This window comes from Scyliorhinus canicula, chromosome 4 (genome assembly GCF_902713615.1).
Source record: "Scyliorhinus canicula chromosome 4, sScyCan1.1, whole genome shotgun sequence".
NCBI classification, from domain to species: domain Eukaryota; kingdom Metazoa; phylum Chordata; class Chondrichthyes; order Carcharhiniformes; family Scyliorhinidae; genus Scyliorhinus; species Scyliorhinus canicula.
In genome coordinates, this window is record NC_052149.1 from 229,065,369 (window position 1) to 229,079,029 (window position 13,661).

General features: G+C 49.4%; 1 protein-coding gene across 2 annotated transcripts in view; it reads left to right on the forward strand.

Moving 5' to 3' along the window:
• Positions 1-13,661, forward strand: part of LOC119965431 (TBC1 domain family member 9B-like) — a 66,991-nt gene that overhangs the window by 975 nt on the left and 52,355 nt on the right. For both annotated transcript variants that reach the window (XM_038796208.1, XM_038796209.1), the window contains exon 2: positions 11,458-11,568. In XM_038796208.1, coding sequence (XP_038652136.1) covers positions 11,458-11,568 — 111 coding nt within the window. The remainder of the gene's footprint in view (positions 1-11,457; positions 11,569-13,661) is intronic.

The following is a 13,661-nucleotide window of genomic DNA, read 5'->3' on the forward strand; positions in this document are numbered from 1 at the left end:
TGTCATTTTCTGCTTTTGTCCATTTTAAAAGCTGCCCTCGTTTCGCTGCACCGAGGGAGTGCTACACTGTTGGAGGTGCCACCTTTCAGATGAGATGTTGAAATCAAACTCCGTCTGACCGCTCGGGTGGTCTTCAAAGATCCCATGGCCAGTTTTAAAGAAGGGCAGGTGACTCTCACCGAATGGTCACAGCACAAAAGGAGACCTTTTAGCCTGTCCTGTCTGGATAGGCTTGCTTCAAGAGTAACTGAGCTGGTCCCCCTACTTGCCCCAAAGTCCTTGAAAGTTTTTCTCTTCTGATAATTATCCAATTCCTCATTTAAAATCCACAATTGATTCTGCCTCCACCACACTCTCGGGCTGTGCATTCCAGAAACTAATCAATTACTCCGTGGGGGGGTGGGGGTGGAGGGCCTGGAAGGGGGGGGGGGGGGGGGGTGGGGGGGGGGGGTGGGGGGGGGGGTGGAGGGGGGGGGGTGGAGGGTGGGGGGGGGTGGGGGGGGTGGAGGGGGGGGGTGGGGGGGGGGTGGAGGGGGGGGTGGGGGGGGGGGGTGGGGGGGGGGGGGTGGGGGGGGTGGAGTGGGGGGTGGGGGGGGGGTGGAGGGGGGGGGGTGGAGGGGGGGGTGGAGGGGGGGTGGGGGGGGGGTGGAGGGGGGGGGTGGGGGGGTGGGGTGGGGGGGGGGGTGGGGGGGGAGGGCCTGGAAGGGGGGGGGTGGGGTGGAGGGCTGGAAGGGGGGGGGGGTGGGGGTGGAGGGCCTGGAAGGGGGGGGGTGGGGTGGGGGTGGAGGGCCTGGAAGGGGGAGGTGGGGGTGGAGGGCCTGGAGGGGGGTGGGGTGGGGGTGGAGGGCCTGGAAGGGGGGGTGGGGTGGGGGTGGAGGGCCTGGAAGGGGGGGTGGGGTGGGGGTGGAGGGCCTGGAAGGGGGGGTGAGGGTGGAGGGCCTGGAAGGGGGGGGGTGGGGGTGGAGGGCCTGGAAGGGGGGGGTGACGGTGGAGGGCCTGGAAGGGGGGGGGGGTGGGGGTGGAGGGCCTGGAAGGGGGGGGTGAGGGTGGAGGGCCTGGAAGGGGGGGAGTGGGGGTGGAGGGTCTGGAAGGGGGGTGGGGTGGGGTGGAGGGCCTGGAAGGGAGGGGGGTGGAGGTAGGGGTGGAGGCTGGGGGTGTGGGGTGGAGGCTGGAGGTGAGGGGTGTGGGGGCTGGAGGTGAGGTGGGGGGGGTGGAGGCTGGAGGTGAGGGGTGTGGGGGCTGGAGGTAGTGGGGATAAGGGCTGGGGGGGTGCTGGAAGTGGGGCATGTTCCTTCATGTCACCCATGGTTCTCTTATCGTTAAATCTGTGTCCTCTGTCTTGACACTTCAGCCACTGGGAATAATTATATAATTATCCACACTGCCCAGACCCCTCATGATTTTGAACACAATCAAAACTCCTCTGAACCTTCTGTTCTCTAAGGAAGACAACTTCACCGTCTCTAATATGACCAGAAGACACAGGAGCAGAAGTAGACCATTTGGCCCAAGAATCTGCTCCGCCATTGAATGAGATCATGGCTGATATAATCCTCAACTCCACTTTCCCGCCTTACCCCCATAACCCTTGGTTCCCTTACTGATTAAAAATCTGTCTGTCTCAGCCTTGAACATACTCAATGACCCGGCCTCTATGTTCTGTGTGGTAGAGAATTTCACAGATTCACTACCCTCTGAGAGAAGAAATTCTTCCTCATCCCGGTCTTAAATGGGTGACCCCTCACTCTGAAATTATGTCCTCTGGTCCTAGACTCTCCCATAACAGGAAACAACCTCTCAACGTCTACCCTGTCAAACTCCCAAGAATCATTTATGTCTCCCAATGAACACAAGTCGTTCATCCCTGGAACTACTCTATGAAATCTTTTCCGCAATCTCTTGAATGCTTTCACATATTAAATGGTTTTGTGCCCAGAATTGGACGTTAGTTCAGACTGAACCCGTATTTTATACAGGTTTACCATAAACCTCTTTTTTTGTACTCTATGCCTCTATTTATAAAGCCTAGGATTCCCCTATACCTTTGTAACTGCGCTCCTAATCTGCATTTGCTGTCTTTAACAATTTGTATTCATATATAATAATATCCCCAGGTCCAACTCATGCGCCTCCTTTAGAATTGTATCTTTTATTTTATATTGCTTTTCCTACCAAAATGTATCACTTAACACTTCTCTGCATCCAATTCCAGCTGCTTATGTCCTCTTGAGGTTTATCATTAACCTCCTCACAGATCACCATAGAGGCACGTTTTGTGTTATCTGAACCTCCAAGCCTGTACCGGTCATGATACCACCCTTGGCCAAAACCCTCAGCACTTCCTATTGCCGTATCCCTCCATACCCATCCTATCCATGTGTTTGTCAAGATGCCTTTTGAACGCCGTTAATGTATCTGCTTCCACAGCCTCCCCTGGCAACGCGTTCCAGGCACTCACCACCCTCTGCGTAAAAATAACCTGCCTCACACACCTCCTCTAAACTTTGCCCCACTGACCTTAGACCTACGCCCCCCTGGTGACTGACCCCTCCACCCTGGGAAAGAGTGCCTGCCCATCCACTCTATTCATGCCCCTCATAATCTTGTAGACTTCTATCAGGGCACCCGTCAACCTCCGTCTTTCTAATGAAATCCGTCCGAGTCTATTCAGCCTCTCCACAGAGCTAACACAACATTTTGAAATTGTGCCCTTCACACCAAAGTCTCATCCTCCTGCTTCAGGTCCCATTTCCCAAGGGGGTATTGGTGACCATGGACTTCCTAGTCCATCGTTATGTTAGGCGAGACACTGCAGTGATTTTCCCTAGCCTCTGCAGGTTCTGGCTGAATAGCAAACTCTCTCGTGCTTACCGCCTGTTATCAGGAGTGTTTGAAGGATTTACAGGCTGATAATTGGTTTGGCCATGTCATGAATGCATCGTCTGTGGCCATCAATTCATGCAGTGGGACTAGACTGGTCCCAATTCAAACCCCTGGGAAACCCACAATGTACCTTCCTCCAGTCCGAAAACCACTGCCCTTTGCTTCCTGCCACTCAGCCAATTTCATACCAATTCCATAATGCTCCTATCCCTTTTATTCCATGGTCTTTCAGCTTACTGACAATCCTATTATGTAGCACTTTATCCAGTGCCTCTTGGAAGTCCCTTTACACCATATAAACCTACCGAACTAAAAACTTAGTCAAATGAACTAAACACGAATTGCCCTTAAATCCGGGCTGACTGTCCTACAATTAATCCACATTTTTCAATGACTGTTATCTGTGTCACAGAATATCATTTCAGAAGCCCCCCCTCCCCTCCAGTTATGTTGACTGGCCTGCAGTGGCAAGATTTATCCTGACATATTTTGAGAACAAGGGTGTAACATTTGCAATTCTCCAGTTCTCTGACCCCACCCCTGTATCTAATGGCCACACTTCAAAAGCTCTTGATTGGCTGTAAAGAGCTTTGTGCTGGCCTGAGGTTGAGAACAGTGCTATAGAATGAAATTTCTTCCTTTTCTGGTGTTTGAGAAATGAACTATCTCATAAGTAGCGAATACATTTTCTCCCACTGTCAGACAAATGTTGCAGGTAGTGAGGTAACAAATCGTGGGGCAGTGTCGAAATTTCCTTCCAGTTTAAGGTACCATTACAACTGCAGACTGCATTCCTTTAATTCAACAATAGCCTGATCAGTTGTGAAATATTATCTTGTTCCTATTTCGGGTTTCTGTTTCCACTGAGGATGTTGACGATGACTTATTGCCGGTCAGTTCTGTATCATGTGGCGTATGTTGTACAAAGCATTGTCAGGGTAAAGGGCAAACGGCAGACCTGAGTTGTAATGATTGAGGAAGTGCTGGGGAGTCTCTGCTGTTCGGTGTGGATGTGTGGGGAAATGATTGATTGTGATGCCCAGCACAGTGGATTAGCTAGAATGTGCTCACCAACAAGACTCAAAGAATGGTCACTTGGGCAAAATGCTGCTGGGTGCTGTGAAAACAAATCCTCAGAGAGGGAGGGAATGGCAAAAACAGTGCTGGTCAATTGGTGACCCTTGAATGAGGGTTAGGAAGCTGGTTGTCGAGAGCAGGTAAAAATTAGCCACGTTTTCAAACCGTTGTGAAAACCATCCGCTAACCTGTGGATGTTGAAGTTCCTCATTCAATTGTTAAGGTAGCTTGTGAAAGAGAGGATTATTTTTGGGGGGGGGGGGGCACGGTAGCATAGTGGTTAGCACAGTTGCTTCACAGCTCCAGAGTCCCACTGTCTGTGTGGAGTCTGCACGTTCTCCCCGTATCTGTGTGGGTTTCCTCCGGGTGCTCCGGTTTCCTCCCACAGTCCAAAGATGTGCAGGTTAGGTGGATTGGCCACGATAAATTGCTCTTAGTGTCCAAAAAGGTTGGGTTGGGTTACTGGGATAGGTTGGGGGTGTGGGCTTGGGTAGGGTGCTCGGTCCAAGGGCCGGTGCAGAATCGATGGGCTGAATAGCCTCCTTCTGCACTGTAAATTCTATGATTCTATGAGCAGGGGTGAGCTTTGAGAGGCTGGATGTGGGTGGGCAGAGAAGGAGCTGGGGCGTGAGTGAGGGGGATAAGAGTGGGAGAAATGTGTGAATTATGAAACAAGTTAAACAGAATATTTAGAAATTCTGGAAGATTGAAGAAGTTAGAAAATGCTGACAATTTCCGATAGATTTCAGCAGCTTTGGCAGTCCCTCAGTTTGCGGATGATGTCTACTCGGTCGCGAGTACCTGCTGGGCGTCTTTGTGTGATTAAACTGGCTGATTCTCGAGCCGCAGACCTTTGGGTGCCTGGGGCAGGACGTCCCGTGCGGAGTTGGACCCGGACTGCAGGGTGTGTTTCCTTTCCCTCGCTGCCACATCATTAAGATATTGTAACTTGAATCATGATGAACGGGCAGGTTGACACCATGATTGGTAGCAAGTTCCTGCCAGTCATTAACGTCCTTTACACTTGTAGCAATCTGAAAGGCGGAAAGGGTTTTTGGAGCGAGACCCTTTCTCGAGGTCGGATGTCATTCAGTGTAGCGACATCCCAGCCTGCCCTCCATTACAGAAAGTTGTATATCATCTTTTATTCCACCCCCCGCGCCATATGGATAAATGTATGATGAAAGGGTGGAATATTCCAGAATATGTTATAGGGTGGAGGCCATCTGATTGGGGTTATTGTGGACAGAAATGGGAAGACCTCAGTAATTTGTCATTCTGTGTGTCAGCTCCTCTAGGTCCAATCACCGTTTCATATTCACTCAATGTGGGTGTTTCTGGCGAGGCCAACATTTATTGCTCATCCCTAATTGCCCCTTGAGAAGGTGGTGGTGAGCCGCCTTCTTGAACCACCGCAGGTAATTGTGGTGTAGGTACACCCACAGTGCTGTTAGAGTGGGAGTTCCAGGATTTTGACCCTGGGACAGTGAAGGAATGGCCAGGTGGGGTGGCGAGTGGCTTGGGGAGGAACGGGGAGGTAGTGATGTCCCCATGTATCTGCTGCCCTTGTTCTCCTAGGTGGTGGAGGTTTGGAAAGTGCTTATTTATCAGTGACTATGTTATAAAACCCCTTGTTCCGTACTGTAACCAATCACTTTGTCGATGTACCATTTGTCAATGTTCTCTGTTGATTATTCTTTTGTCTACTATGTACGTACTGTGTACGTTCCTCGGCCGCAGAAAAATACTTTTCACTGTACTTTGATACATGTGACAATAAATCAAATCAATCAATCAATGGCCCCTAGTTCTGGTCTCCACTGCCAACAGGAGCACCTCTTCTATACACCTAACCTGTCAAATACTTTAGTAATCTTAAAGACCTCGATTGGCTTTCTCTGCAGCCTGCCTCTCTCCATAGAAAAGGGCTCCAGGAACCTATCGGGCAACCCTGGACACGTCTGCCCAATCCGGGTGTACAGATATGATGCTGCAATTAGCCTGGTTTTGAATTACGGCCCTCATTGTTGTTTTTCTTTCAGTGATTCTTAACAAAACAAACTAAACTAAACTAAAATGGAAAGTGCACTTCCAATTACTGCCATTTGAAGTCTGTGAAAGATTGCAGACAGTGAATTACTTTAGCAGTGTTGATATGGAGGCACCGATACACAGGAACCGCCCAGTGTCACCAACAATCAGCAGATCTGTGAGATTATTTTGGGTACATTGATTAACAGAAGCCTTGAATGGATAGAAAGATGTGAAGACTTACATGTGAAGGGTTACAGAAGAGATTTACCAGAATGGATGAGGGATTACAATAGTGAGAAGTGACTGGCGGAGCTGGAGTTGGTCTTCTCCGAGCAGCGAAGGTTTGATAGAGGTGTTTAAAATTACAATGGGTTGAAATAGAATAAATAAAGAGAAACTGTTTCCAGTGGCTGAAGGGTCAACAACCAGAGGAACAGATTCAATGTGATTGGCAAAAAGAACCAGAGGTATCCTGAGGGAAGTCCTTTAGATACAACGAGTGGTTAGGGTTTAGAATGAACTGACAGGATAGTGAATACAGATTCAATAATAGTTGGATAAATACGAGGGGTAAGAAATTACAGGGATGTGCGGCACGAGCAGGGAGTGGATTGCTCTTTGAAAGAGCCAGCACAGACTTGATGGGCCGTGTGATCCTCCTCCCCTGTTCTTCTTAAAGGTAAATAATTTATCTATTATTTAGACAGCTAATTTCATGACAGTGGGACATCCCAAATAGATGTACAGCCAATGAAGTAATTTTGAAGTTTCTTTTTTGAAAAATATTTTATTGAGGCATTTATATTATAAATTTTGACAAAATAAGCAGCCACACACTAGGAAAACCAAACCCAGCCAGCATGGCTTATATAAACAACACCCCAACAACAGTTCCTCACCAACCTACCCCCATCTTGCCCAACTCCCCATGCCTCCCCTTTTTACCCCCCTCTACCCCACCCCTGTTGACAGCTTAGTCCTTTCCAAAGAATTTAGCGTAGTCTCTGTGGTAGGGAAATGAACCAGCCAAGTGGCACACAGCAAGACTTTAAAAAGAGCAAAATGAGATAACTTCCTTAGTTGAGAGGTAAATATTACCGAGAAAACTCCCCGTTCTACTTAAAGATAAATATTATACACTGTATAGTGTACACTGAGAAAACTCCCTGCTCTTCATAGAATCATAGAATTTACAGTGCAGAAGGAGGCCATTCGGCCCATCGAGTCTGCAATGGCTCTTAGAAAGAGCACCCTATCTAAGCCCATACCTCTACCCCATCCCCATAAACCTACCTCACCTTTTTTGGTCACAAGGGGCAATTTTAGCTCAGTGAATCCACCTAACAGGCACATCTTTGGACTGTGGGAGGAAACCGGAGCACCCGGAGGAAACCCAGGTGGACACGGGGAGAACGTGCAGACTCCGCACAGACAGTGACCCACGCCAGGAATCAGTATGGGACCCTGGAGCTGTGAAGCAATAGTGCTAACCACTGTGCTACCGTGCTGCCCACTTCTTAAAGATAAATATTACTGACAGAATTCCCCTGCTCTTCTTAAAGATAAATATTGTACACTGTATAGAGTACATCGAGAAAACTCCCCGCTCTTAAAGGTAAATATTGTACACTGTATAGAGTACATCGAGAAAACTCCCCGCTCTTAAAAGTAAATATTGTACACTGTATAGTGTACATCGAGAAAACCCCCCGCTCTTAAAGGTAAATATTGTACACTGTATAGAGTACACCGAGAGAACTCCCCGCTCTTAAAGGTAAATATTGTACACTGTATAGAGTACACCGAGAGAACTCCCCCGCTCTTAAAGGTAAATATTGTACACTGTATAGAGTACACCGAGAGAACTTCCCGCTCTTAAAGGTAAATATTGTACACTGTATGGAGTACACCGAGAGAACTCCCCCGCTCTTCATAAAGGTAAATAATGTACACTGTATCCGAGAGAACTCCCCCGCTGTTCTTGAAGGTAAATATTGTATACTATACAGTGTACACTGTGAGACCTCCTGCTCTTCTTAAAGATAAATAGTGTACATTAAGAAAACTCCCCGCTCTTCTTAAAGGTAAATAGTGTACACTGTACACCGAGAGAACTCCCCCACTCTTCTTAAAGGTAAATATTGTACACTGTATAGTGTACACTGAGAGAACTCCCGCTCTTCTTAAAGATAAATAGTGTACACTGTCATGGGAGTGTCCCTTTAAGAAATGTTTTTGTCTTATCACATGGCTTCAGTGATGTCATTGTGTGGGTGGAGCTGGGCTGTGGCTCTGGGTTTTACTTTCACTTTGAGTTGGGACTGGTTTGTATTGCACAGGTTGAAATGTTTCTCTATCTTCATTTTAAAAGCTGTTTCCAGACTGCTTGGTAATTTAAAAGAGATAATTACTTTCAAAGGAATTCAAACCTGCTGTTTGAAAAGGGGAACCGAGTATCAAGAAGAGTCTTATACCAGTAAGAATGCCATGTGCTAGACTGCACGGTGGTGCAGTGGCTAGCTCTGCTGCCTCATGGCTCCGAGGTCCCTGGTTCAATCCCGGCTCTGGGTCACTGTCCGTGTGGCGAGTGCACATTCTTCCCGTGTTTCCTTGGGTTTCGGCTCCACAAACTAAAGATGTGCAGGGTTTGTGGATTGAACAGGCTAAATTGCCCCTTAATTGGAAAAAAATTAATTGGTACTCTAAATTCTTTTTTATAAATGCCGTGTGCTGGGCCACACCTTTGAAAGGGGGTTTCTGGTTTTACTTGGATTTTGTTATTGAATTGGAACAGTTAAGGGGGAATTCATTGAGAGTTATATATATTACTGTAGCTGTGTGGGGTCTTTGGGGGCGATTCTCCAATATTGGGCCCAAGTGTTTGCGCTGTCGTGATCGCCATCGCGTTTCATGACGGCGCGAACCGGGCTTGGGTACGATCGATTCTGGCCCCCACAGGGGGGCAGAACGGCGCTGGAGGGGTTCACGCCGCTCCAGCCTCCCTTCCCAGCGCCAAATGGGTGCCGTGCCAACCCGCGCATGCGCAGCTGGGCCGCCCCAACCTGCGCATGCGCGGGGGACTTCTTTAGTGCGCCGGCCCCGACCAACATGGAGTCAGTGCTCAGGGGCCGGCCGCGCCAGGAGGTAGACCCGGGAGGGGAGAGGCCGACCCGCCGATTGGTGGGCCCCAGTCGCAGGCCAAACCCCATCGGAGGCCCTCCCCGGTGAAGGAGCACCCTCCCCACCACAGGCCGCCCCCTGACCGTTCCCGCAGAGGTCCCGCCGGCAGCGACCAGGGGTGAACGGCGCCGGCGGGACTCTGTCCTATCGGCGCAGTTGTTCGGCCCATCTGGGCTGGAGGATCGGCGACCCCGCCGATTCCAGCGGCCCGCGGCTGGCACCGCGCCAAATGCAAATGGCGCTGATTCTCCGCACCTTGGAGAATCGCCCGCCGGTGTTGTGGCGCGGTTGTGGCGATTCTCCAGCCCGGCACGGGGCTCGCAGAATCGCCCCCTTTATGTTTGTAGTTGATAAAAATTCTTAGCGTGTGTTTTTACAAATGTTAACTAAATTCATAGAATAAAGCTTGTTTTTTGATTGAAAGCGCCGAAGAACTCTGTTGACTAACAGCTGAAGGGCAGGCTCTTGTGCTCATCATAAGCAAAATCAATAAACAATTAGAGATCAGGTGATCTCCATAATATACTTTGGAGTTTTTAAACTCTGGCCCATAACAACACCGAGAGAACTCCCCTGCTCTTCCTAAAGGTAAATAGTGTGTAAACCGAGAGAACTCCCCCGCACTGCTTAAAGGTAAATAATGTACACTGAGAACTCCCACACTCTTCTTAAACGTAAAATTGTACACTGTATAGTGTACACACCGAGAGAACTCCTCCGATCTTCTTAAAGGTAAATATTGTACACTGAGAATTCTCCCTCTCTTCCCAAAGGTTAATATTGAAGAGAACTCCCCTGCTCTTCTTAAAGGTAAATATTGTACATTAGAACATAGAACAGTACAGCACAGAACAGGCCCTTCGGCCCTCAATGTTGTGCCGAGCAATGATCACCCTACTCAAACCCACGTATCCACCCTATACCCGTAACCCAACAACCCCCCCTTAACCTTACATTGGGCAGCACGGTGGCGCAGTGGGTTGGCCCTGCAGCCTCACGGCGCCGAGGTCCCAGGTTCGATCCCGGCTCTGAGTCACTGTCTATGTGGAGTTTGCACATTCTCCCCATGTTTGCGTGGGTTCGCCCCCACAACCCAAAGATGTGCAGGGTAGGTGGATTGGCCATGCTAAATTGCCCCTTAAGTGGAAAAAAGGAATTGGATACACTAAATTTTTTTTCTTTTTTAAATATTGTACACTGTATAGAGTACACCGAGAGAACTTCCCCGCTCTGCTTAAAGGTAGCGCCTTGGGATTTTTACACTCAGCTGACAGAAGGAGGTTCCCCGAACAGGCGCCAGAGTGTGGCGACTAGGGGCTTTACACAGTAACTCTATTGCAGTGTTAATGTAAGTCTACTCGTGACAATACAGATTATTATTATTTAGTTTAACATCTCATTGGGAGGATGACACTTCCTACAGTACAGTGCTACATGCAGCACTCCCTCAGTACTGACCCTGACAGTGCAGCACTCCCTCAGTACTGACCCTCTGACAGTGCAGCACTCCCTCAGTACTGACCCTCTGACAGTGCAGCACTCCCTCAGTACTGACCCTCTGACAGTGCAGCACTCCCTCAGTACTGACCCTCTGACAGTGCAGCACTCCCTCAGTACTGACCCTCTGACAGTGCAGCACTCCCTCAGTACTGACCCTCTGACAGTGCAGCACTCCCTCAGTACTGACCCTCTGACAGTGCAGCACTCCCTCAGTACTGACCCTCTGACAGTGCAGCACTCCCTCAGTATTACCCATCCAACAATGCAGTACTCCCTCAGTACTGACCCTCTGACAGTGCAGCACTCCGTCAGTACTGACTCTCTGACAGTGCAGCATTCCCTCAGTACTGACCCTCTGACAGTGCAGCACTCCCTCAGTACTGACCCTCAGTACTGACCCTCTGACAGTGCAGCACTCCCTCAGTACTGACCCTTTGACAGTGCAGCACTCCCTCAGTACTGACCCTCTGACAGTGCAGCACTCCCTCAGTCCTGACCCTCTGACCCTGTCCGCACTGTGCTCGTTGTGTCACCTTGGAATACATGCTCTAGTCTCTGAAGTAGATTTGAACCCTTAGTCATTTTATGTTTGCAGGTGTGACTGGCAAGGCTGACATTTATTCCTCCTGATTGGAGGCTGGTTTATGTTCCCCAAGCACCTGGTTTGATTTTCAGATCCTCGTCAGAATGTTGTTGAGGGAAATTGTATAAAACTGGCCTCTGACTGAGATAATTGGCCCTTGTTTTCTTGGATTATAGACCACTGATTTCTCTCTCTGGCAGGGCTGCTGGTGGGAACCCTGGATGTTGTTCTGGATTCAAGTGCGCGAGTCGCCCCCTACAGGATCCTCCATCAGACTCAGGACTCCCAGGTGTACTGGAACATTGCGTGTGGTAAGCACCAAGTGTGAGCAGAGACCCTCTCCGAACTTGGTAACTCCCAGCGACTAAAATAAAGAAAATTAGGGCCCGAAAGCTTTTAGATCGTGCATTATCTGAAAGCTAAAGAAAATGTTGTGCGGTCCCTGCCATTGACGCATCAATGTGACTGCCCGTGCTGAGCGTGCTTTGTGCTTCCTTGAGTACAGATTAAGGGGCAATCTAAATGAGGTTAAGATGCTCAAAGGAGTTGATGATGTCGGTAGAGGGAACTATTTCCTCTGGTGGGAGAGTCTTTATTCTTTCATGTGGGCCGATCGCCAGCGCCCCCCCATGACCTCGGGGCCAACTCGCGCCGCCAATCCCGCCGGCACCAGAGGTGGTTCAAACCTCGGCGGCGGGAGAGGCCTCCCATCGGCGGGACTTCGGCCCATCGCGGGCCGGAGAATCGCCGCAGGGGGGCTCGCCGCTCGACGGGGCGGGATTTCCGGCGGACCCGTTTGATTCTCCGACCCTGCGGGGGTGGGTCGGAGAATTTCGCCCCAGGTCTTTGAATGAGAACTTGGCCATTCAGTGGTGATGCCAGGAGACACCGAGGGGCTGTTTAGCACACTGGGCTAAATCGCTGGCTTTGAAAGCAGACCAGGGCAGGCCAGCAGCACGGTCCGATTCCCATAACAGCCTCCCCGAACAGGTGCCGGAATGTGGCGACTAGGGGATTTTCACAGTAACTTCATTTGAAGCCTACTCGTGACAATAAGCGATTTTCATTTTTTCATTTTCACACAAAAGGTAGTGGAACGCTCTCTACAAGTAAGCTCGAGGGAGAGAAAGAGAGAGATGGAGAGAGGTTCATGGCGAATTTCAAAGCTGCCATTAATAGATCTTTGGTGGATGTCAGTGTTGTCAATACCATGGAGCATACCAGGTAGCTGGGGCTAAAATCAGCCATAAATAACAGAACAGGCCTGAGGGGCTGAATGGACTACTGCTGTTCCTGTGGCAATTTCTCCCTTCCATTTACAAACTCATAGTCCTCAGAAAAAAGAAATTGAATATTTCTTTTTTAATAAATTTAGATTAGCCAATTATTTTTTCCAATTAAGGGGCAATTTAGCGTGGCCAATCCACCTACTCTGCACATTTTTGGGTTGTGGGGGCGAAACCCACGCAGACACGGGGAGAACGTGCAAACTCCACACGGACAGTGACCCAGAGCCGGGATCGAACCTGGGACCTCAGCGCCGTGAGGCGGTTGTGCTAACCACTAGGCCACCGTGCTGCCCCAAGAAATGGAATATGAGTGAAATGGATTTAATGTAAAATGTATTCCAGCTATCAAGATCCGGTATCAACAAGTGCCATGTTACAACAATGGTGGAACTTTATACTGTCCAAAAATGTTGTAGTTTAGAGTTTCACATTGGGAGCTCAGTCGCTGCACCATACTGAGGTGCTCAACACCTGGACGGGTTTTGGTGGAGTAAATAGGGTAAATCTATCTCCAGTCAGTAACAATTGGCTAAAAACAACCAGAAGAGCTGTGGGCCAACACAGGCATGATGGATCGAACGGCCTCCTTCAGTGCTGTATAATTCTGACTCCATCCAGTTGATCCTGGAACTAATTTGATTTGACTTTTTTTTATTAATTGACGGGATGTGGGCGTCGCTGGCTGGTGAAGCCAGCCTCCCCGTACCGGCCGTCCCAAACAGGCACCGGATTGAGGCGCCTTTTCACAGTAACTTCATTGAAGCCTACTTGTGATAATAAGTGATTGTTATTATTATTATGAAGCAGATGGGAATTTCATGAGGCTTATAATTCCAGAATTTTATCGAATTCGCATTTCATCGTCTGCCATGGTGGGACTTGAACCTCGGCCCCCAGAGGATTACCCCAAGTCTCTGGATCACTAGTCCAGTGACAGCACCGCTTCAGCACTGCATCCCCTTCAATGGGCCTGTTTCACTTTGTCATGAGTGCAGTGGGGCAGAACGTCTAGAGTTGACCCTCCATCTCCCATCGTTACCCTGAATGGATAACTGCAGTTATGTAGCCTGGAGAATATGCAGTTCAGCAACACCATTGGCTTTCCATCTCGCTGC